The sequence below is a fragment of the Panthera onca genome, chromosome E1 (genome assembly GCF_046562875.1).
Source record: "Panthera onca isolate mPanOnc1 chromosome E1, mPanOnc1 haplotype 2, whole genome shotgun sequence".
NCBI classification, from domain to species: domain Eukaryota; kingdom Metazoa; phylum Chordata; class Mammalia; order Carnivora; family Felidae; genus Panthera; species Panthera onca.
The window spans coordinates 59398041-59421763 of NC_138352.1; the positions used below are offsets into that span (position 1 = coordinate 59398041).

At 50.3% G+C, this 23723-nt stretch overlaps 1 protein-coding gene and 2 long non-coding RNA genes across 3 annotated transcripts in view; 1 reads left to right on the forward strand and 2 right to left on the reverse strand.

Moving 5' to 3' along the window:
* Positions 1-694: 694 nt before the first annotated feature.
* On the forward strand, positions 695-4351 carry FZD2 (frizzled class receptor 2). The gene has a single exon (XM_060645915.3). It carries the CDS (start codon positions 1241-1243, stop codon positions 2936-2938), a length of 1698 nt encoding a protein of 565 aa, XP_060501898.1. The 5' UTR covers positions 695-1240; the 3' UTR covers positions 2939-4351.
* A 12739-nt stretch (positions 4352-17090) lies between these two features.
* Positions 17091-18834, reverse strand: LOC132687550 (uncharacterized). Its single transcript, XR_009614181.2, has 2 exons — positions 18377-18834; positions 17091-17321 (listed from the first exon to the last, which is right to left on the reverse strand). It is a non-coding gene; the product is annotated as an uncharacterized LOC132687550 (long non-coding RNA).
* A 717-nt stretch (positions 18835-19551) lies between these two features.
* LOC132687549 (uncharacterized) overlaps positions 19552-23723 on the reverse strand; it is a 50514-nt gene continuing 46342 nt past the window's right edge. Inside the window, exon 3 of the long non-coding RNA XR_009614180.3 lies at positions 19552-20142. This is a non-coding gene — a long non-coding RNA (uncharacterized LOC132687549). The remainder of the gene's footprint in view (positions 20143-23723) is intronic.

The window sequence follows — 23723 nt, forward strand, 5'->3', positions numbered from 1 at the left end:
CGGAAGAAGGAGGAGGGAGAAGCCGTAGCTTTGGGCCATTCTCCTTCACCTCGCCCCCTTCAACCCCCGCCCCAATCCTCCAGCTCTGGGCCTCTAAGTTCCTGAGTTTTCTCACTTTGAGGTGCCACCGAACACAAAGAACCATAATGGGCTCCTTTGTGCTCGCTACGGGGCAATTACGCCCCGGAGTCCAGGCCCCTTTAAGAGCCTCTTAAAGAGACAGGCTCTCATTTTTCAGAGGGTTATTGAAGGGTGTGTTTAAGGGGGGGAGGGGCAAGGCAAACTCCTTGGGGTCTACGTAAGGCGTGAAGTGAAACTTTTGTCTGGATTCCTTGAGACGGGGTTGAGAGAAAAGTCTTTGTGAACTGCTAGTTTCTTAAGTTTTTCTCTCTCTTTTTAAACACTTTAAACTTGAGATTTTTCAGTTGATTTGAAAAATTGGACTGGAATAGGTGGGGTTGTAGGAGCAGGGGCGGAGGTAAGGATTTTAAAGTGGCCCTACGCCGGAGACCGCCTTGGCCCCCCAGAAGAAGAATGATCCAGGGCTGAGTGGCTTGAGTCTGCCGCAGTTCTGGAGAGTGTGTGTCTCCGGATCTCGCCGCTGCGACTCCGGAGAAATCCCGTGCTGGGCAAACAGCCCTTAATATAATAATAGCTTGTCTCTTTAAAAAGCAAAAAGGGGGGGGGGAAGTTTTGTTGGCATCTGGTTTCTGATCTCATTATGTTGTGGTCGACCAATCCAGCCCTCGGGGCTGGTCCTGGAGTTTAAATCTGATTGGCCGAGAGCACATTTTGGGATGGTGCTTAGCGCTCGACGGGGCGGTTTCAAGGATCCCTTTTTTGGGGGGCTGAGAGGAGGGCGGGGCCGCTGGCGGGGGCCCCCTTGAAACCGACTAATTGGGATCGGAGAGGCCGAGGTGAGGGCTGGAGGAAGGCACAAAGGAGTCGCTGGGCGGAGAAGGGAGGGGAGAGGCGAGAGGAGGAGGAAGAAGAGGAGAGAGGGCAAGCAGCGCGCGGTGTCTCCGGCGGCTCAGTCGGACCGCGGCGAGCGAGCCGGCAGGCGCGCCGCCCCCCTCCCCCGCCCGGCCTCCCCAACTCTGCAGCCGCCAGCAAACTTTGCAAAGAGGCGCGGGAGGCGGCAGCGAGGCGGCGGCGGCGGCGGCTGGGAAGGCGCGCGGTCTCGGGCCTGGGGGCGGGGGCGGGGGGGCGCCCGGGAGCCGAGTGGGGGGCGGCGGCCAGCATGCGGCCCCGCAGCGCCCTGCCCCGCCTGCTGCTGCCGCTGCTGCTGCTGCCCGCCGCCGGGCCGGCCCAGTTCCACGGGGAGAAGGGCATCTCCATCCCAGACCACGGCTTCTGCCAGCCCATCTCCATCCCGCTGTGCACGGACATCGCCTACAACCAGACCATCATGCCCAACCTTCTGGGCCATACGAACCAGGAGGACGCGGGCCTGGAGGTGCACCAATTCTACCCGTTGGTGAAGGTGCAGTGCTCCCCCGAACTGCGCTTCTTCTTGTGCTCCATGTACGCACCCGTGTGCACCGTGCTGGAGCAGGCCATCCCGCCGTGCCGCTCCATCTGCGAGCGCGCGCGCCAGGGCTGCGAGGCGCTCATGAACAAGTTCGGTTTCCAGTGGCCCGAGCGCCTGCGCTGCGAGCACTTTCCGCGCCACGGCGCGGAGCAGATCTGCGTGGGCCAAAACCACTCCGAAGACGGCACGCCCGCGCTGCTCACTACCGCGCCTCCGCCCGGCCTGCAGCCGGGCGCCGGGGGCACCCCGGGCGGCCCGGGCGGCGGCGGCTCGCCCCCGCGCTACGCCACGCTGGAGCACCCTTTCCACTGCCCGCGCGTCCTCAAGGTGCCATCCTATCTCAGCTACAAGTTTCTGGGCGAGCGCGACTGCGCGGCGCCCTGTGAGCCGGCGCGGCCCGACGGCTCCATGTTCTTCTCCCAGGAGGAGACGCGCTTCGCGCGCCTCTGGATCCTCACCTGGTCGGTGCTGTGCTGCGCCTCCACCTTCTTCACCGTCACTACCTACCTGGTAGACATGCAGCGCTTCCGCTACCCGGAGCGACCCATCATCTTTCTGTCCGGCTGCTACACTATGGTTTCGGTGGCCTACATCGCGGGCTTCGTGCTCCAGGAGCGCGTCGTGTGTAACGAGCGCTTTTCCGAGGACGGCTACCGCACAGTGGTGCAGGGCACCAAGAAGGAGGGCTGCACCATCCTCTTTATGATGCTGTACTTCTTCAGTATGGCCAGTTCCATCTGGTGGGTCATCCTGTCTCTCACCTGGTTCCTGGCGGCGGGCATGAAGTGGGGCCACGAGGCCATCGAGGCCAACTCCCAGTACTTCCACCTGGCCGCGTGGGCCGTGCCGGCGGTCAAGACCATCACTATCCTGGCCATGGGCCAGATTGACGGCGACCTGCTGAGCGGCGTGTGCTTCGTGGGCCTCAACAGCCTGGACCCGCTGCGGGGCTTCGTGCTGGCGCCGCTCTTCGTGTACCTGTTCATAGGCACGTCCTTCCTCCTGGCTGGTTTCGTGTCACTCTTCCGCATCCGTACCATCATGAAGCACGACGGCACCAAGACGGAGAAGCTGGAGCGGCTCATGGTGCGCATCGGCGTCTTCTCAGTGCTCTACACCGTGCCTGCCACCATCGTCATCGCCTGCTACTTCTACGAGCAGGCCTTTCGAGAGCACTGGGAGCGCTCGTGGGTGAGCCAGCACTGCAAGAGCCTGGCCATCCCGTGCCCGGCGCACTACACGCCGCGCATGTCACCCGACTTCACCGTCTACATGATCAAATACCTCATGACGCTCATCGTGGGCATCACGTCGGGCTTCTGGATCTGGTCCGGCAAGACGCTGCACTCGTGGAGGAAGTTCTACACCCGTCTCACCAACAGCCGGCACGGCGAGACCACCGTGTGAGGGGGTGTCCCTACGCCGCCGCGCGTCCCCAGGCCACCCGCACCGCGCTTGCTTCTGCCCGGGGGGGCCTCCTACAGACTCCTTATTTTATTTTTTTAAATAAAGAACAATCGAAACCATTTCTTTTTTAGGTTGCTTTTTAAAGAGAATTCTCTGTTCAACACCCCCATCAGGTTTGTAATTAAAACTGTAAATAGTCTGTAAATTTAATTATATATTTTCTATTTAAAAGAAAAACGGAGGGGGGGGGCGCGGAGAAGGAGCAGCAAGGGGCGCCAGGGCTGAGGAATGAGGGGAGGGGGCGTTTAAGGGGGCCCTCGCCTTTCTTCGGTGCCCTTGCAAACACCATCTCCTACTTGGGTTAGTGTTGTGGTGTTTTGGCAGGGCTGGGCCTGCTGGAAGAAGTGTTTGCCGCGAGGAGTTGGAAGTTGGTTACATTCAACTCCCAAAGCCAAATACGTGAGCCTTCTCGCTGACGCTGGGCCTGTGGAAGCTGTTGGGTATTTTTGAACAAGACTCGGATTCTTCTTGTTTTATTCCCTTTCCCTTTCTCTCCCCACGTGCCCTGTCTCCTTCACTCCATCTTTGGAGCACTCCTAAAAGAGATGAAGACGTGCGGGGTGGGGGGAACCCAAACCCGCCAGTGGGACGGTGGGGATGGATAGGGCGAGATGGGGTGTGGAATGACCCTCACCCCTGTGGCCTGCTCCCCTGCAAGCCGGAAGATCTTTCTCCTCTTTGACTTTACTTCTTTTCAGCTGGCTGCCCCCAGGCGCTTGGAGTGGGCAGAAAGTGCTTTGTAGTGCTTTGTGAAAAGTGTTTTGAAACAAAACCACTCCCGACCCCTCACCCCCACCCCACCCCACCCCGCTGCTACCTTGAGTATCAATTCTGACTGCCTCCATTTTCAGGGGGAGCGTTAGTTCGCGAAAGTCAACCGTTTGGAGATGCCCTTGCGTCTCTCCCCCGTCTCCCCTGTAGTCGGCTCCTTCCGCCGCACCCCCTCAACTCCCCCAAACCGAATATCTTCTCTCGCATTCAGATTAGAAGTTTGCGGGTTGGTTTGTGTGTTCTGTGTGGGGTTTGGGTTATTTTGTTTGTTTTTTTGTTTTGCCTCAATTTTCCTCCCCAAAAGCAATAAAAATGGGTTGGGTTGGAGGGAGGGGACTGATGGACTGGTGGGATTTTTAGTTTTCCTTTAACAAAAGACGTTTCTTTTCAAACTTGTCCAGAAAGGCCGGGTAGGGAAAGGTGGGTATCTTTGCTTTGGAAGGAGGCTCTGGGCAGGCTCTTTGTGCTGTGGGGGTGGGGTTGAGTGTTTACATGACATTCTATATCACAAGATTGATAGAATGTTTATAACAGATGTTTCTTATCTTCCCCCTAAACCCCCCCAAATAAAAGGCAACACTTTTCTTAAAGTATTTTTGACGCTGGTAAGAGAATTGCCGTATCCAATACACATCATTTCCCTCAACTATTTGGAATATTTTAGAATTTTAATTCCAAAGGATTGAAGACCAAAGGGTAGGGTGGAACAAGTATGCCACATAACTCAGTTTTTCACCATCGCCTGTTTCTTGATAATAGTGCAAATTAAAAGCTAATAATCATAATAAAGCGCATTTAATTATCTTCTAGAGATCTAGCCCTTTAATTGTATTTAACAGGGTTGTAACATTTTATTAGTTTAACCAAACCACACCCCCTCTTTCCCTCTCCCCTTGGCCTACTTGGTTGGGGGTGGGGTGGAGAAGAGGTTCCCTGCCCCCAGACCTTGTTTTTTTAGCTAAATGATGATGGGGGAAATGGTGCCTTACCACCCTTTGTTGGCAGTCTTTGGGACAAGGGAGAAAGTAAGTTAGAACCCCTACTTCGATGTGTTTGTGTGTGTTAGTTTATGTTGGGGGAGGGGATCTGGAAATGTTTGGTGGTAATTGAAGTCGTATGTTGGGCTTTGTTTGGAATTGTATGAAGCCTGGGGATTTCAGCAGAGCCCCCTTCCCAAAATATATAACCTTCCCCCAAATGGTTTGTGCGGGTGGTCAACCTTATATGTTAAAACTAACTCTTTCTCAAATGATGATGTGTGTGAAGGCCCAACATGAGATTCTCTCAACTATCAAAGAAGCAGGCAGGGGAGTCACTCCCGGAGCTCCGTTTCCTGCAAAATTCTAAAGGAACCCCGCAAGGGCTGCAGGAAAGAGTTAAATTACAAATTGTGAGTGCCTCTCCTGGAAAGAATGGTGAAGGGGTGGGGGGGGGGGGGGTTGCAGTGGCTGAGAAGGAACCCAGTGGAAAGAGGAGAACTGGTCTCTTGAAGATTTGGGTAAGAGCCCATCCTGCATCCCCCCCACCCCCCAAGGCCCAGGAGCCCAGCTCTTAGTGCTTTGGGTACATTTGTCAGTGGACCCTCATGCTGATAGCAGGAGCACTTGGTGGCCTAACAGCAATGATCTCTTTTCCTTCCCTGAGTGGGGGTGAGAGAGAGGGAATTTTGGTAAAGACTGTTCTTAACCCCCTTCCCTGAAAGTCTCCTGCCAACGCAGAAGAGGGCCCAAGAAAGTGGAAAAAATAGGTTTTATGGTGGGGGGGGGGGACAGGGTAGATGATAATGGCCTCCTTTGGACAGGACAGTTCTAGATGCCCTCCCCTTCCCCAAAGGCCGGGGAGGGGGGCAAGGGCTAATTACCTTATGGAAAGTAGTGGGGAATGTCCCACCTGGCTGCTCTCCTTGCTTTAATGAATCAGCTCTAGGAGGAAGGGAAGTGTTACCCCAAAGTGCAGGGAATTTAGGAGAGACCGTGCCTGGAGCAGAGACCCAAAGGCAGATTACCTGAGCTCACTGCCATATCTGGAGAGGGGTCTCCACTGCCTTGATTGGAAAACACAGTTAAACACATGGGCTCGGAGGCCTGCTTTTGCAGAGTTCTGGGCCACCCTATGAGTAGTTGTAAGTGGGTTGAGGCCTCCCTCTGGAAGAGAGAGGCTTTGTCTGGTGGAGGGTCAAGGGCCCAAAGGAAGACCTTTCACCTGAGGCCAGTCACATCACAGACGCAGCTGCTTTCTACCTGCTCTCCCACCCTCACCCCATGCCACAAAGGAGCAACAGGCTCTCTAAGTTCAGGGCATTTCTCCTCCAGACTCCTCGATCATGGATCAGACTTTGGCTTTTCCACACCTGCTCCCAGCCTCCCCTCCTAAAGATGGTTCTATTAGTTACAAACCCATTGTCCTTTAAGAACTAGCCACAGAAGAGGACAGTAAAGTTTTCTAAGACAAAATTCTTCTGAACATCCCTAGAGAATGAAGATCACTAGGATCTGGGGCTGATGACTTCTGTATTATAGGGTGTTGGGGCCCTAGATCTGGGCTGGATTCCAGAAGTGGGGAGATGCCGTCCCAGGGTGCCATGGGGCCCATGTCTGGGGAAGCTGAGCCCAGATTCTGCTATATCGGAGGCATCGTGCCTTTGATCATCTACCTGCTCGCTGTAGATGGTCCCTTCTTTCTCTGGACTCCCCTTCCTTTCCTCAAAACGAATTCTAAACTGGGGCCACTGACCCATCTGAGAACCTAAAAAATCTTTGGAGCTTTTCCTGGGAGAAAATGGGCAGACTCTGGTGAACAAACAATTTTGCATGTAACTTTAGGGGGCTGGTGAACTCTCTGTGCCCCCCTCCATGGCCCCATCCCCAAGCTAGTTTTCCAATTCCTGGTTTAGACATTTTCTAGTCCTGATGACTGGGTATCTCCACTTCTTCAGTGGGCATCCTTCACCTTCTTGGGGGAACTCTGGTATTCCCTCAAGTGTCTAATCACTTATGTTATGGAAAGGTTGGGGGGGGGGGAGTTCAGGAGGGAAAACCATCAGGTCTACAAAACCAGAAACACCCCCAAACCAGATTATTCCCTCATTGCTGCCTCTCTGGAAGGTAACAGATTATCAAGTGCAGCAGAGTGGAATGAGTGTGTAAATACCTTTGTTGTAGAGGGAGAAAAGCAGGCAAAAAAGAGACACACAGGCAGATCATGACAGAGAGTACAGGCTTTGGCATGAGACATTGCCAGCTATGAGCCCTGTGGAAGTCTCCTAACCTCTGAGCCCCTGTCCTCATCTGCAAAAAGGTGGCTGTACCTGTCTGGCAACTTGCCATGAAGATTATATCAGATGGTATACACAAAGCCAGCACATAAAAGTTCAATAAGTTGTAGCATCTCCCTGATACTTAGGCTAATTCCTAAAAGAATCGTTAGATCAAAGGATGTGCATTTCTTCAGGGCTTTTTACTCTATTGTTGCTGATAATTTTAACAAAACAGAATGATTTCCTGTGCTCCCAGGTTTTGCACCTGACTCTGGGTTCGAGCTCACAGTCTAGAGGCTCCTGGGGGTGGTGGGCAGTGTTTTTCTCCCGGCCTCTCCTCTGATTAGGACAGAAATGTCTTACCCGCCTGAGTGAGCAGGGCACACACGCAGGCGGGCTCTCTCTCCAGCCAGCTTTGAAGCCGGCTAATTAGGGCTAGGGCTGTCACAGCTGGCTTCCCCTGCGCCTCCCCCCCCCCCCCTCCCGCTCTGCCCCATCCCCAGCCTCACTGCCTGAGAGCCCCTCCCCAGCTGCCTTGCCTTCCACTGCAGGCTTGCAGCCTTTCCAAACCATCTGGGCAGGGCCCGGATTTGATGCCTGGAGAAAGGACAAGATGGGACTTGGGACATGGAACAAGCCCAGAAACTATTGATTGAGTTCAGAGAGGACTGCCTGTGGCCCAGGACCCTCCTTATTCCTAATGAAGCCTGGGGAGGGGCCGGCCTGGGCTGAGGGCTGAGCCCTGGGCCCTTTGTTTGAGAGCCAAGCTTTCTGAAGGCTCCAGCCTCCCAACCTGGCCCTTATAATTAGCCCCAATCAGAGTGTTTATGTAGGGGCCTCGTGCGGAACTCAGAGCCCCATGATTTCATTCCAAACCTGGAGGAGGAGGGGCAGGAAAGGGATTTGTGCGGGTACATGCAAAAGGGAGGATGGGGTAGGAAGTGTTGAGAAGGAGGCCTGGGGTGAGGGGAGGGCAGGAGGTCCTGGAGCTGGGAGGACAACCACCCTCCTTTTGGCCATTGCAAGGGTCAGGACCCCCTCCCAGGGTCGCTGGCGCCCTGGCATTGCGACCCATGGCCGGGGCCTGCACGCCTTCTGGGCAGGCTCTGTGGGTGGGTGGGCTTGTGCCAATCGGAAATGGCTTGGATATAATTAACCCAGCTAATCACCAGCCTCAGCCCGCTGGGAGGGGAGGGTACAGCCCAGAGCCCTGGCCCCCCCAGGAAGCGCCAGTCTCCCGTTCTTCCTCTGACTGGGGCCTACGGTGTGCCAGGCTCTGCAGCTGCTTAGGATAGTGGAGTCAGAGGGTGGGCAAGGAAGGGATGTAAGAAGGGAGGGTGCTTAATTCTCATCTCTCTGGCCTCACCCTCTAGGGGGAATGTGACAGGGAGTGGGCCTGAAGTGGCCATGCTGTGTGTGGGGGTGAGCACAGCAGCAGGAGTTGTGGGTGTGAGGGAGGGAGTACTCCCAGCCACTGCTCCCAGGTGGCGCTGGGTGTGACCCACAGTCCTATTGCATTTCCCAACTGGTCTAGGTCTCCTAGGGAACTCTCTGGGGTGGGATGTGGCTTGAAGGGAATTCTGTGTACTGGGTTTAATGTCTTTTGGTTAAAATCCTACAAGACCTCCAAAGAGTGTCCCAACTCCCTCCCTCCCTCAGCAACTCAGCTCAGAAGGCTTTCCAAGGTCTGGATCTGGCTCTTAGCTCTCCAGTCTCACTTTCCACTGTCGTCCCCTACACTCCTATGTGCCATCCTCTGGAACTCTTGTGTTTTCAGACCAACCATGCCCCGTGATTTTGCATGTACTGTTCCTGTGGCCTGAATGCCTTTCCCTTTTCCTGGCTTTACATATTAACTACTGTTGACTCAGAATGTCCCTGAGGTCAGGTGGCCCCTCTGCAGACAGCCATACCCCTGGCCAATCCTGTCCCCACACTGTGTTCTCAATGGTCACAGCACATCACAGTATTGTTTGTCATTCCTTTCTTGACTACGACCTCTTTGAAGGAGAGCCTGTGTTTATAGTCTTTTCTCTCTCTCCCTGAGCCTAGCAATATGCCTGGCACATAGCGGGTGTCCAACATCAGGCTCCGAGCCAGTCTCCTTGGGCCTGAATCTGGCTTAGCCCCTTGCTAGGTGTTGACCTCTCTGTACATTATCTGTAAATGGGAATAGTAATAATACTTACATTGCAAGACTGGTTGGAGAATTCAATAAATTAATTCAAGTACAATGTTTAAAGCAGTGCCTGGCACATAGCAAGTGCTTAATAAATGCTAGTTAAGCTTATTCGTTCATTGCGTTGGCTCAGTAGTTAGTATTTCGTGTGTTCAGTGCTTACCACAAGTCAGGAACTTGCTAAGCTCTAGAGAGGCACAAATTCAGTCCCTGCCCACATGGAGACAACCATCTAGTTTAAGCGAATGAATGGATAGATGGTACTTTTGTGGTGCTTCTGAGTTTTTAATGTTTTGTTAAACAAGCTCTCTAAATAAGCGTTTGAGAATGTGTCCGTGTTCAAATATCAAATCATGATGTATCTATTTGGATAGTATAAAACAAGTAATGAAATTGGACATAATCCCTTATAAACTTAACATGTGTAATGTGTTGTTTGGAGCACATGAGAAAACTTGTCTAGGACAGAGGGTCCTGGAAGCCTCTTTCTTGCTCAATCTTCACTGCTGAGAATGCTAAAAAAAATTTTTTTTCCTACCAGACAGAATCATTACTCTTATACAAAGATACAGTAAATACATCAAAATTTCCATTTGACTCATCAATTAATGAAGTAATCAGCAAGATGTTCAGGAGAATCCAAAGAACCGAAAGATATCTAGGCCATCAAGAACATTGAAACAGGGGCGCCTGGCTGGCTCAGTCAGAAGAGTGTGTGACTCTTGATCTCAGGGACATGAGTTCAAGCCCCATGGTGGGTGGAGAGAGTACTTAAAAATAAAAGTGTTAAAAAAGACAGTGTTGGGGCACCTGGGGGGGCTCAGTTGGTTAAACATCTGGCTCAGGTCATGATCTCACATGGTCTCGCCGTTCCTGAGTTTGAGCCCTGCATCAGGCTCTGTGTTGATGGCACAAAGCCTGCTTGGGGTTCTGTCTCTCCTCTCTGCCCCTCCCCTGTTTGTGCCCGCTCTAAACAAACAACAAGCAAACTTAAAAAGAATGTTGGAATAAATTTGCTTAATGTAAAACTGGGCAATATTCACTGGGTAATATCAGTTACATCTTCACCAGACACGGTTTACATTTTATGGACAAAAATAGTGCCCATGATTACAGTTGCCGGAGTTGTAAAATAACTGAAAGACAATAAAACTCAAAGATAACCTGCAAGGACACGCAGTAGTCTTCGCCGCCCCCCCCCCCCCCCCGAGTAATCTTTTTAACCATTTCAAAGTCTTTCACAATTTTCCTTGACAAGAAGTTCTGAACTCAGATACCTCAAGATGACCTGAGCCATGCAACCCTTCTGATCAAACAGCTTTTGTGCCAGGAGGGGGCCCATTTCCATTCAGAGAGAGCTAGAAATCTCCCGGCCCTCCCAGGGTTGGCACAGCCTTTGTCCACCTAACCTTCTCCACTCTTAGCTCTCTGGCTTCTCTCCCTTGCTTTCCTCTCCCGCCTCACCACTCGCATCTCCCCCAATTATGCAGCCAATCCTTTCAGCCTCCTTGTGGTAGCCATCATTTACAGGGGACATTCTATGTGCTAGACACTGTGCTAAGCACTATACATTCATAATAGCATTTAATGTTCAAAAGAACTACGAAATGAGTGCTGTCTTTACCTCAAATTACAGCATATTAGAGCAACTGAATTTCGTGGAAACAGCTGTTCAGAGGGCATCTAGCCAGCCCAAGAAGAGTACAGGCAGTCAGACTTTTAACCACAATACCAGAAATAGCAAATGGGGTCATTTCTCATGCCAGCTGTAATGCTTGGTAGTGGCTACCCAGGAGCACTGTGTTAAGATGGATTCCGAGGCTTCCTCTTGGTTTAATGGGAGATAGTGCTGGAATCCACTAGTGATGTCTGTCATGGTCAGAGACTCAAAGAATGTAAAGGTTGGCACCTATACCAGATAAAGGTCAGGCTGACTTTATACTATATCATCTCCTGCATCATCTCCTGAACATTTTTGTAACATTGCTGATGGTGGCCTCTCCTTCTAAGGCCCGAGCCCTGAGCCCTCAATGTCTGGATCTTAATGCCAGTTTTCTAGGTCTTTGTTACTCAAAGTGTGATTCCATCTGCTTTCTACCCACCCCCCTGCCCCCTAGCAGTGCCAACACCTGGGAGCTTGTTAGAAAAGCAGAGTCTTGGATCTGACCTCATACTTACCGAATCAGAAGCTGCATTTTAACAAGATTCCCTGGGGATTTGTTTGCACATTCAAGTGTAAGGAGCACTGGTCCAGGGGACCTCTTTTCTCAGCTGCACCTGCCCCCACCTCAGCAGCCAGAATCATCTTCCAGGAAGGTGCTGGCTCAGGTCCAGGTCTGAGTATTCCCTACAGACCCTAACACTTAACCCAGCAGAACCAGGTGTGTTTACGGACTATTTCAACTGAGGCTTGAAAACTTTAAGACATCCTCTTCCACACTGGAAAAACCTTGCAGGATTCTCTGGCTTTTCCCACTAGGAATGTGAGTGCCTCTGGGTCTGCTGGCCACACCTCTACAGCTCAGCGCCATGTCCTTTCCTGTTTTCTGAGACTTTGCAGAGTCTCTCTAGGGCCTCAAGAATCCAGCCCCAACTTTCCACCCTAGCTTTTGAGACCTTCGCCCCTTCTCATAGGGGCTCAGGGAGTTGGGGTGGAATCAGGCAGCACACAGATGTGGAGGAGGAATAGTTGCTGAATCTGGGAGCAATAGCTGGGTATTCAGCCATTGGTTCAACCAGTGTTGAAAACTATTCTTTGCCAGGCATGGGGGTACAGTGAAGAATAGAGCATGGTCTCTGCTCTTGAAGAAAGTGGCCATATAAGCAGATGATCACAATACCATGTGATACAAAAGACAGACACTGTGGTTGTTGGGAAAAAGACAAGGGCTTTCTGTGCAAAAGGAACCCCATGGCCAAAGCCATGGAAGAACATGGCGTAGTCAGGGAACAGTGAGAAGTAAAGCGTGCCTGGAACATAGGATGAGTGTAGAGGAGAGTGGCAGGGCTGATCTAAGTGAGGATTTGGGTTGAGCCCCAGCAAAATTTCAATCTCACGCTAGCTTGGCCCTGAAACACACATCTGAGCCACCCTGCCCGTTCTCAACAGCAGATCTCATTTCTTTACTGACTTGAGCCAATCAGAAGCAAGAGCCATGTACACACACACACACACACACACACTCACAGATACACACACATGGTCTCTTTTTAATCAATGACTGGATCCCATCCCTACTAATGCCCTCTTTCACACCAATAGGAGTAGGAATAATCAGTGAATTTCCTGGTAAAGAACTGTAGGGCAGGACTTGGGGTCTCCCTGACCTAAGACATGGCTACAAATGGAGGCAGCCTTGGCAACATGTATGTACCAGACCTGTGTGACTGTGTGTGTGTGTGTGTGTGTGTGTGTGTGTGTGTGTGGCTATACATGTGTGAGTGTATACATGCATATCTCTAGGGAGGAGTGTGAACTGTTGCCTTGAAGGGAGAGATAATCCGAATTCCTTGACAGAGAAAGAGGGATAGGTTGGTCCATTGACATCCCTGTAGGATTCATATGAGAAACTTCCTTGGGGGTCAGAAAGTGAGGTGGCTATAATACATAACTTCAGATTATTTGGCTCTCCTATTGAGAGGTGGAGTCTGTGTCTCCTCACCTTGAATATGGGCTGCTTTGACCAGTTGAGTATGGTGGAAGCGATGCTACATGACATCCCAGGCTGGGTCACGAAGACCCACGTAGCTTCACCCTGTTCATGGGAACCCTCACCCTCAGGATTCCTGAGCTGCCATCTAAGAAGTCAGGCTTTCCAGAGACCACCATGCTAGAGAGGCCACATGGAGGTGCTCTGGTTAATATGTCTAGCTGAGCCCAGCCTTTCAGCCATCCCTATTGACACACTAGTCAGGTGAGGGAAACCATCTTAAATCGTCCAGACCAGCCCACCTAGCAGCTGAATATCACTAAATAGCCTCAACGATGCCTGTGGAACAGGAGAATCACCCAACCAAGCCTTATCCAAATTCTTGACCCATAAAATTATGGGATATAATAAAATGGGTGTTCTTTTAAGCTACTCAGTTTTGGGGTACTTTGTTATGCAGCACTAGAGAACTGAAACAAATGGATAGTAATAATTCAGTTAATTAAGTACTTGCTATGTATCTGGCATTATTCTAAGTATTTGACATGCATTAATTCATTTATTCCCAAGAATGGGCTGGAAACCAGAGCAGTTAAGTAATTTTTTCAAGGTAACAGCTTGTAAGTGTGATCACTTAGACCTGAACTCAGGTAGTCTGACACCAGAGCTCATCTATTAACCTCTACCTTATACTGTAGAATAATAGAGATTAAAAGGCTCTTCAAGATCACATGACTGGGGGTGCCTTGCTGGCTCAGTCAGTGGAGCACGCAACTCTTGATGTCACTGTTGTAAGTTTGAGCCCTACACTGGGTGTAGAGATGACTTAAAAATAAAATCTTAAAAATAAATAAATAAAATAAAAATATTTAGGGGCACCTGGCTAGTTGGAGGAGTATGTGACTCTTGATCTTGGGGTTGTAAGTTCAAGCCCCATGTTGGGTGTTAGAGATCACTAAAAAAAAAATACAAAAGAATCTTTAAAAAAATCATATGACCGAACCCCTTTATTTTACAGATAAAGAAGTGGAGCAACAGGAGGGTTAAACAAATAGCCCTGGGATCCCGCAGTCTCTTTGCACCACGTCAAGTCCAGATCCTACGTCTGCTGACTCTCAGTCTAGGGGGAAAAGCAGAATGGGACATTCTTCTATCTCAACATGCCCTTCCTTCTGGACCACCATACCTGCCTTCTGTCTCAGGGTCACCATACAAAGTCCTTGATTTCAATCTCTGCCATTTACCGTACGTGTGTAAAAATGACTAGCTTCCTCTCAGGACTTCTGGGTACACAAATGCATGGGTGTGTGCATACACACATATACATCCATTTTCATCAGAGCTAGGTAAAATTTTTGTTGACTCCATCTCAGGGGTTAGGATTTTTGCTTTCAAAGGTATTAGGCTGGCTCAAGATCCTGCACTAGGAATTTCTCTGGTCCTTCTCTTTTCCTCATGTCGTTTAAAGTGGAAAAACTGCGTGACTGCATGTGGTAGGCAGCTTCTGGGTTGGCCCCCAGTGATCCCTGCTTCCTGGTGTTCACGTCTTTATGTAATCTCCTCCCTGCGTGGTAAGGGATTGAGGCCTGCCAACACCCATGTCAGTGAGTTTGGAAGCGGATTCCCTTCCCCCCACTCTGTTCTAGTCAAGTCTTTGGATGAGACCCCAACCCCAGTTGGCAGTTGACTGCAGCCTCGCGCGATTTGTTGGGCCAAAAGCACCCACCTAAGCTGTGCTCGCCGTTATGACCCACAGAAACTGCAAGATAATAAATGCCTGTTGTTTCAAAATACTTAGCTCTAGGGGCCCCTGGGTGGCTTAGTCGGTTAAGCATCTGACTTTTGATTTCAGCTCAGATCATGATCTCACGGTTGAAGAGATCAAGCCCCGCCTGCATCGGGCTCTGGGCTGACTGTATGGAGCCTGCTTGGGATATTCTTTCTCCTTCCCTCTCTCTGTGGCCCTCCCTCTCTCTCTCAATATAAATAAACATTTTGTAAAAACCTTTATTTTTTTTAATGTTATTTTTGAGAGAGAAAGAGAGACGGAGCATGAGCGAGGGAGGGGTAGAGAGAGAGAGGGAGACACAGAATCTGAAGCAGGCTCCAGGCTCTGAGCTGTCAGCACAGAGCCCAACGCAGGGCTTGAACCCACCAACCGCGAGATCATGACCTGAGCCGAAGTCAGATGCTTAATTAAGACTGAGCCACTCAGGCACCCCCAAGAATCTTAAAAAAAACTTAGTTTTAGAGGCGCCTGGGTGGCTCAGTCGGTTAAGCGTCCCCCTCTTCATTTTGGCTCAGGTCTTGATCTCACCGTTTGTGGGATTGAGCCCTGTGTCTGCCTCCATCTGACAGTGTGGAGCCTGCTTGGGATTCTCTCTCACTCTCTCTCTGCCCCTCCTCTACTTGCACATGAGCATGTGTGTGTGCTTTCTCTCTCTCTCGAAATAAATAAACGTTAAAAAAAATTTTTTTTAATTGGGGCGCCTGGGTGGCTCAGTCGGTTAAGTGTCCGACTTTGGTTCAGGTCATGATCTTGCAGTCGGTGAGTTTGAGCCCCACGTCAGACTCTGTGCTGATAGCTCAGAGCCTGAAGCTTGCTTCGGGTTCTGTGTCTCCCTCTCTCTCTGACCCTTCCCCACTCACACTCTGTCTCTGTCTCTCAAAAATAAACATTAAAATCATTTTTAAAAAAATTTTTAAATAAAAATACTTAGTTTTGGGTAAATTTTTTTTTTTTTTTTTACACAGCAATAGATAACCAATGTACTGCACATTGAGGAAATTCTAGGGTACAGATGATGTAAACAGTAAGAGACAGATATAAAAGAATTCTTTCCTTGATCCATCTACTTATTCACTCATTCTTTCAATACACTTCTACCTGCTTTGCCCCTAGGAATACAAAGATGAATGATACCATTTCTACCACAGAAGAGCTTCCAGCCTAGTGGGAGAGGCGAACTTGTAAATGGATTCTTAAAATGTAGTGATAAATGCAAATAGAGGAAGGTCCGGAGTTTCTGAGCAACACAAAAGAGGGATAAAAATAATTCTGCCTGGCTTTATGAATAAAGCTTCATTGAGAGTACATTTAATTTGGGTTTTTGAAAAAGGGGTGGGAGTTTTCCAGGAAGACAAGGGAAGGAAGAGCTTTCCAGGTAGTAGGATCTACATTTACCTGTACTGAGAGGCCGAGAAAGCCTAGTATGTTTGGGGACTCACTGGTCATCCCATGTGGCTGGATTTTTTTTTTTTTTTTGAGAGAGAGAGAGAGAGAGAGGCAGAGAGAGGGGGGACAGAAGATCCGAAGTGGGCTCTGTACTAACACCAGTGAGCCCTATGTGGGGCTCAAACTCATGAACCATGAGATCATGACCTGAGCCAAAGTCAGACACTCAACTGACTTAGCCACCCAGACGCTCCCAATGTGGCTAGATCTCAAGAGTACTAGGTGGCAGGGGAGACTGGCAAGGTAGGTTGACTAATCAAGGTACTTGGTGCCAGCCTCAGATTTTTCGTTTTTATCCTACAGGAAATAACAGGTAGAGGTGTTTAAGCTCAGTGAGTACTGTGATCAGATTTGTGTTTTAGAAAGAGAACTCTGGAGGCAATAAGGAGGATGCCTGGAAAGAGGAGCCTAAAGTCAGAGAAATCAGGCAGGATGCTGATTCTGATCCAAGAGAGGGGTCAAATGAGGCCTAGCCCAAGCACTGTCTGTCAAATCGAAAGGAAAGTGAAGGAGGAAGCAGCTTGAGGTTACCAGCTGGGATAATTGGATGGGTGAGCCATCATTCACCAATGGAAGGAATAAAGATAACATGCAGATCTGAGAGTAGAGAATCTGTTAGGATCATGTAGATTATGCTGCAGTAATTAATAACTTCGAAATCTCATTGGCTTAATGAAACAAAGATGTGTTTTGTTTTCTCACTCATACTGTAGGTCCTATGTGGTCCACAGGGGTCTCGACTCCATACAGTCACTCAGGGATCCAAGCTCCACCATCTTGTAGCCACACCACCTACAACACATGGCTCCTTTAGTCACATCCTCAGTTACATGACAGGAGGAGAGAGAGACACTAGAGAATTGTGTACAGGGCTTTTTATTACCCCAGCCCAGACATGATGTACGTTGCTTCCATGCACATTTCATCGGCCAGAACCAGTCTTATGGCCTCTCCTAACTACAGAAGTTTGGAAAGTAGAGGGGAGCACATAGAATACTTGGTGAGCATGATTTTCTCTGTTTATTACAAGAAGGTAATAAACTCAGTTTTGAACGCATTTACTTCAAGCAGAAGATATCTGGTAAGCATTTGGAGATGTGGTCCTGACATTCAGACAGGAGTTGAGAGCTTGAGCTGTAGGTTTGAGCACTGATCTTGTCCCTGCCTTCTGGAGGGTTTATCAGTCAATCAATCTGAGGGATGGCGGCCTGCCTACACCCATGTGAGACATTCTGGACAAGAAGAGAAACATATATATAAATAGCTGTGATCTGCAAGAGGTCAAGTTACATGCTATTTGGCTACAAGCAAAGTGCCATGAAAGGAAAGATTGGAGGAGCAGTGAATCCCATGACAGTGAGTAGGAGTGTCACAAGCAAAGGGCAATGATAGCCGACCTCTCAATGGATTGGTGAACCGACACAGGTAAGGAGTGCACGAGAGCAGCAAAGTATGGCAGATTTGGGGAGAGAGGCACCAGGCAAAAGAGAGAAGTCTAGAAGCGGAGGTAGGCAGGGGGCAGATAGTGGAACGTTTTAATGCCAGGTCAAGGAGCCCGGACTTTATGCTGTAGTTATAAAAAACCACTGGAGGCTTTGGAGAGAGAGGGGACAGATAGATGTGTGAAGAAGAGATGGGAACATTTTTTGGATTACTTTCCTCCCTTCAGTGGAAACCAGGCTCCTCACTTGCAAGCACATAATGCGTACACACACACACACACACACACACACACACACACACCCCTTTTTCTGCCCAGATCCCAGATCCCACTTCTGTATCATAATCCTAGATGATAACTCCTTTATCACTGTTACCAACTAGGCAATTTATGTGACTATCTGCCCACATTATTCCTTCCTCCCTTTTTTCCTCCCTCCCTCCCTTCCTTCCCTTTCTATTTTTACTGAGATATAACCTAGAGTGAAATGCACAAAGTGCATGTTAAGTATAGATTAATGAATTTTTACATGTGTCAACACTCACATAAACACTGTTTAAGATATAGGACACTTTCTTCCAGTGAGTTCTGCTCTAGAGGCAACCACTATTCTGACTTCTATCACAATCAATTACTTGTGTCTGTTCAAGAACTTCTAGCAATGAAATAATATAAAATTCCCTTGTTTGTATCTAATGGCTATGAGGTCCATCCACATAGTTGAATCCTGGTCTTATCCTGAGCTGTTCCAGCTTTTAAACCAACTTCCTATCCTTCTCTTTCCCTCTCCTCTTCTTTCTTCTTCCCTTCTTCCCTTCCTTTCTTCCATCAGTATGTAGAAAGTACCTTTGCAAAGGTGCTAGCGAAGCAGCAGTGAGCAATGCAGATTTGGTTCCTGTTCCTTTGGAAGGGTATGTTCTAGTGGGAGGGCGAGGGGAAACCCCAGGTAATTACAACACAGCGTGATGAGCACAGTGCTAGTCAAGTCTAGGGTGCTATGGGAATTCACAGAAGAGGCGTCAAACCCCAACTTTATGGACCACGGAAGACTTCCTGGAGGAAACAATATCTAAGCGGAGACCTGAATGATGAATAGAGTGTTGTGAGCAGCCGCCTGTGTAAAACCTGCAAGGCAAAAGAGGAAATGGTGCTTTCAAGGAACTGCAGGAAGGTCAGAGATGTTCCGCTCAGCTGGAGCGCAGAGTGCAAAGTGGGAAGGGGTGAGGCTGTGGGGGCTAGGTGGGGCAGATGCTGAAGGGCTTTGTGAGCTCTGCTAAGGAATCTAAACTTGAAGGTGTTGTGGGCCGTCACCGAGGGGTTTTCAGGAGAAAAATGACACAGGATTTGGTTTCTTTTGTCTATTAATAAATTTGACTTTGAACCGATTTTTTTAAAGTCTTTCAGTTCTTTTAATTTTTATTTATTAAAAAATTTTTTTAAGTTTATTTATTTGAGAGAGAGGGAGAGAGTGCACCAGCAGGGGAGGGGCAGAGAGAGAGAAGGAGAGAGAGAATCGCAAGCAGGCTCCACATTGTCAGTGTGGAACCTCATGAGGGGCTCAAACTCATAAACTGTGAGATCATGACCTGAGCCGAAGTTGGACGCTTAACCGACTGAGCCATGCATGCACCCCCCATCCAGTTCTTTTTTTTAAAGTTTGTTTGTTTTTCAGTTTTATTTATTTAAGTAATCTCTATACCCATGTGGGGCTCGAACCCATGACCTTGAGATTAAGAATTCCACGCTCTATTGGCTGAGCCAGCCAGGCGCCCCCTGAATCCATTTTTAAAAGGCATTTTAGGGGCACTTGGGTGGCTCAGTGGGTTGAGCGTCCAGCTTTGGCTCAGGTCAAGATCTTATGGTTCGTGAGTTCAAGCCCCGCATCGGGGTCTGTGTTAACAGCTCAGAGCCTGGAGCCTACTTGGGATTCTGCGTCTCCCTCTCTCTCTGACCATCCCCAGCTCATGCTTTCTCTCTCTCTCTCTCTCTCTCTCTCTCAAAATAAATAAACATTAAAAAAATTTTTCTTTTTAAAGGCATTTTAGTTTTTGGAAAGGTACGCGCATGGTACCAAAAGGTGTATCACGAAGCACAGGTCTCCCTGGCTCGTCCGTCTCCCACTTTACCAGCCCCCCATAGGTGATCTCTCTGTCTGCAGTGTGGAAAGCAACATGGTAACGAAGCAAGAGTGGAAAACGGAGAACTTCTAGGAAGCTATTGCACATTCTAGGTAAGAGAGGACAGTAGCGGTGGTGGGAATGATTTGAAAGATGCTTCGGAAGCAGAAACAACAGCACCTGGGCACAGATTAGAAGCAGGGGTGAAGGATGACAGCCCAGGGAGGAGGACAGTGCCTTTCAGTGAGCCAGGGGGAACAAAGAGGAGCACAGGGAGGGGAATGTGGTGGACGGTCTGCAAAGAAATGCCTTCTCCATTCGGAGCCTTTCATCTAGTTTTCACTCTCCTTGAATCTGGGTGGCCTTTGACTTGCCTTGATCAATAGGATGCAGTAAAACTGATGTCCTGACAGTTCAGGTGTAGGTTTTAGGAGGCCCGCCACAGCTTCCACTTTGGCGTCTCGGAAGCCAGCCACCATGTGAAGCGTAAGCACGCTGCAGGAGAGAAAGAGGCTACTCAGAGAGGGAGAGAGACACTCTGGAGGATGAGAGACTGGGCAGGAAAGAGAAGCACCCCCATCTCTCCCTGCCACGTTAGCAGAGGCACCAGACACATTAGTAAGGCCACCTCAGATGCTCCAGGCCCAGCTGAACTTTCCCCGGCCAACACTGCAGGGAGCAGAGGCAAGCCGTCCACACCAAACCCTGCCCCAACTGCAGAATCGTGAGCACATAAAAGATTGCTGTTGTTTTAAGCCACTCAGTTTGGGGTGGATTGTCACCCAATAGATAACTGAAAGAAGTAGGGAGGGATGGGGGAGAGAGGGTATAAGTTCTGCATCCACGGTCTTTCCTTCTTTTCATTCTTAAAATCCTCAGTGTCCCTGCGAAATACCTGCAGCTTTATAATTCAGCTTTATAATCTTCCACCTAGAAGGTTCAGGTGTCTTGGTCTACTGTTTCTCCAGTGCCCACATCAACAGCTCTGAAACCCAACTGCATGTTGATTACTGTTTCCTTGGGTCAACCTAGGGTTGGTTCCAATTCTACCTTTGTTTCGGTGGGGGGGGGGGGGGGGGAGGAATTTGTTTTTTCTAACATCATACCCCAGGGAGAAACGTTATTTCTCTGTATTCCTCATTTTCTAATGCAGGGCTAACTGTGAAGGATAGTTGTTCACTAAATGCCAGACGAATGACTAATGAGGCTCTCTTGGAGAGAATCCTAAATGGGGTTCAATTCCTAACTTCCTGTTCTAACCGGAGGCCTTCAGTTTCTCCATTTATGCGAGAAGGTCTCACCGCACTCCTTCCGACTCATGTACAGTAATGAATTAAGGGGCTTCAACGTTGTCAGAGAGCCATCCGTCTGTGCCTCCATGGAGAAATGGCTGGGCCCAGGAGGAAGCAGGTGATGTGACACAAGCGGGAGTGGGGACAAAGACCCAGAGAGGTCTATGTTCCTCAGCAGGAGAGGGGACGTGTATATTTGCTGCATGAGGGCGAGAGGGTGACTGACCCCATGCTCCCTGTCTCAGTGGCCCTCCTCTGCCCTCACACGGGACTGCCGCCAAGAGCTGCCAGTTGGGAGAACATGCCATCACTCCCCTCCTCTGGATTGCCTCTCCAGGGAGACTTGGGTACCCTCCATGCAGTCCCTGTTGACTGCTCTTGGTGGCCTGCCCAGAGCCCATTTCTCCACAGGTCTGAGGAGATGGGCATCTTCCCTGTAGCCCCAAACCCAGTTCTAGTGACAGTGGAATCTAAGAAGGAACTCAGAAGACACTCTAGTCTAACTTTCCCATATTCAAGATAAGGAAACTAAGGCCCAGGTCAGGGAAGTGACTTGTCCAAACGCCCCAGCTGGTTCATGGCAGAGGTGAGACCAGCACCCACATTTCTCAACTCCCAAACTGGTGCCCTCTGTTGCTTACACGGCCTCCCGCAGGGCTCTCCCCTCTCTGACCTCCCTTTCCTTTTTACTATTCTTTCTCTTCTCAGCCTCTCTCCAGCACATGCCCCACATAGGGACACTTCCAACAGGGGAGGGGGTGGCTAGCAGGCAGCCTGTCCTAATGGATGTGGGACATACAGAAGGCAGATGAGGTGTGTGCGCTCCGAACATGTCAAGCAGTGCCACTTAACACAGCTGCTCAGGCTTGGGCATCGATACACATGCACACATGGACAGTCACACACCTCCTTTAGGGTCACCTATGCTTTCCACCAGTCCCCCCAGTCAGATGGACCCTGGCACAAAGTCAAGTCACAAGACTCCTCACCTGGCCTCAGCCCTTGGTGTCCCACAAACTAGCTAAACTGGTGGCACCTGGGTAAGGACAGCCGAATGACCCATTCTGGCCCTTGATCCAGAGATGGGAAAGAGAAGACAGGTTCAGAGCTGTCATCAACGTGGCACATCTTTATGTACTTAGAACTCCTGCCTCTGGGTCCCTAAATGTCCCTCCCTGAGAGGATAACGGGAGGGTGAGGACCCCACTTTCCTTCTTCTTTCTGCTCCCTTTGCTACCCCCCTCTTCCCGTCTTGATAAGAATCTGTTTGAATGAAGCTCCTGCCAGGCCATAGATTCCATCTGAGACACAGCTGGATCTCTTAAAACACAAGGGGAGATGTTTATCTTTCCTCCCAGCTCTGTCCTGTCACCTCCTCCTGGGCATTGCCAGCCAAGGGCACCGCCTGGTGAGACAAATTAGGTAAGTCTGAGCTGGGCCCCTGGTACCTACTGCTAAGAGGGTAAGCAGTGCTGGGGGAGGGGCGGGCCACAGAGCCGAGGGGGAGGGGCGGGTAGGGCGGGAACTGAGATGTCCCTTCAGAGTTCGTTCACCTCTTCCCTCCTCCTCTGCTCCCCACTCCACCCCACCCCCAGTCATTCCAATACCCCCCACCTCTGGAAAAGCCAGATTGGGATTCGATCCCCAGCCAGTTGCCGGAGTTCCGGAGCAGCTGTCCCAGGCTTGGGAGGGGGAGGGGGCCAGGAATGCTGGAGCTGAGGCCTGGGCCGCCCCAGACAGAGCAGGCTCTGAATTCTGGGAATGTTTGTGCAGCTGGAGCCCATTAGGGGAGGGAGCCGCGCCGCTTATTAATCCCAGCCTTGTTCCCCGGGAGGGGCCAGGGCCCTGCGCACGAGTGGAGGGGGACGGGGCTCTGCTGCAGGAGGCGGCCCCCAGCCCTCAGCCCCCTGCTTGGTTGAGACTCCATCAGGAGCTTGGAGATCTGGGGCCCTGTGCCTGGCTTGCATGGTGCACATGTGTGTGGGGAGGCGAGTGTGGAGGGGTGGGTGTGGGCACAGGTAAGGGGCCTGTGGGGGGGGGGGGGACGCGGTGAGGTTCCACAGAAGTGCTCCTACCTGGGGAGGCGGGAGGCACACGGTGGTGCTGGGAGGGGGTGCTGTGTACTCCTCAGGGATCCTCACCTGCCCCTCAGAAGCTCCTCGCTGGCAGGCACTCTTACAGCAGGAGAAGAGAAGGAGGTCATGAATTCCTGTTGGCTTAAGTATTGGAGTGTGTGCACAAAGAGGGCTGAGCAGTGAGTGGGGAGGCAGCCACGGGGGCCACATCCTGCAGCAGCTCCAGGAGTGGCCATTTAGTAACGTGAAGAGCACCTCCGGGAGTGGTGCAGTGTGTGACCTGTGCAGCCACACACAGTGCTCCGGGTGTAGGGAGTCTGGGGGCCTGGGTTTAGTTCCAAGCTAGCACTGCGGATAGGGTGGTGCACTGAAACTGAAACAAAGGGCCTGGCCTGGGGTCCCCGTTCTACAGACTAGCTGTGGGGCCTGGGATACATTTCTTAGCTCCTCGGAGCCTTGCTTCCTTTATTGGGATAGGGTCTGTCCTATGTGTCTTATAGGGTTGTTGTACAGATCATGTTCCTTTGTCTCTGTATCCATCCATCCATCCATCCATCCGTCCCACAAACTTGATGGCTACTATATGCCACATATTCTGCTAGTGACCAGGGCCTTAAAAGTGAATAAGGACATTGACCGTTAGAAGCTCATCCTTAATAGTATGGGGTGGTGTGGGGTTATCACATACACGAATAGAGTGTAATGTGGC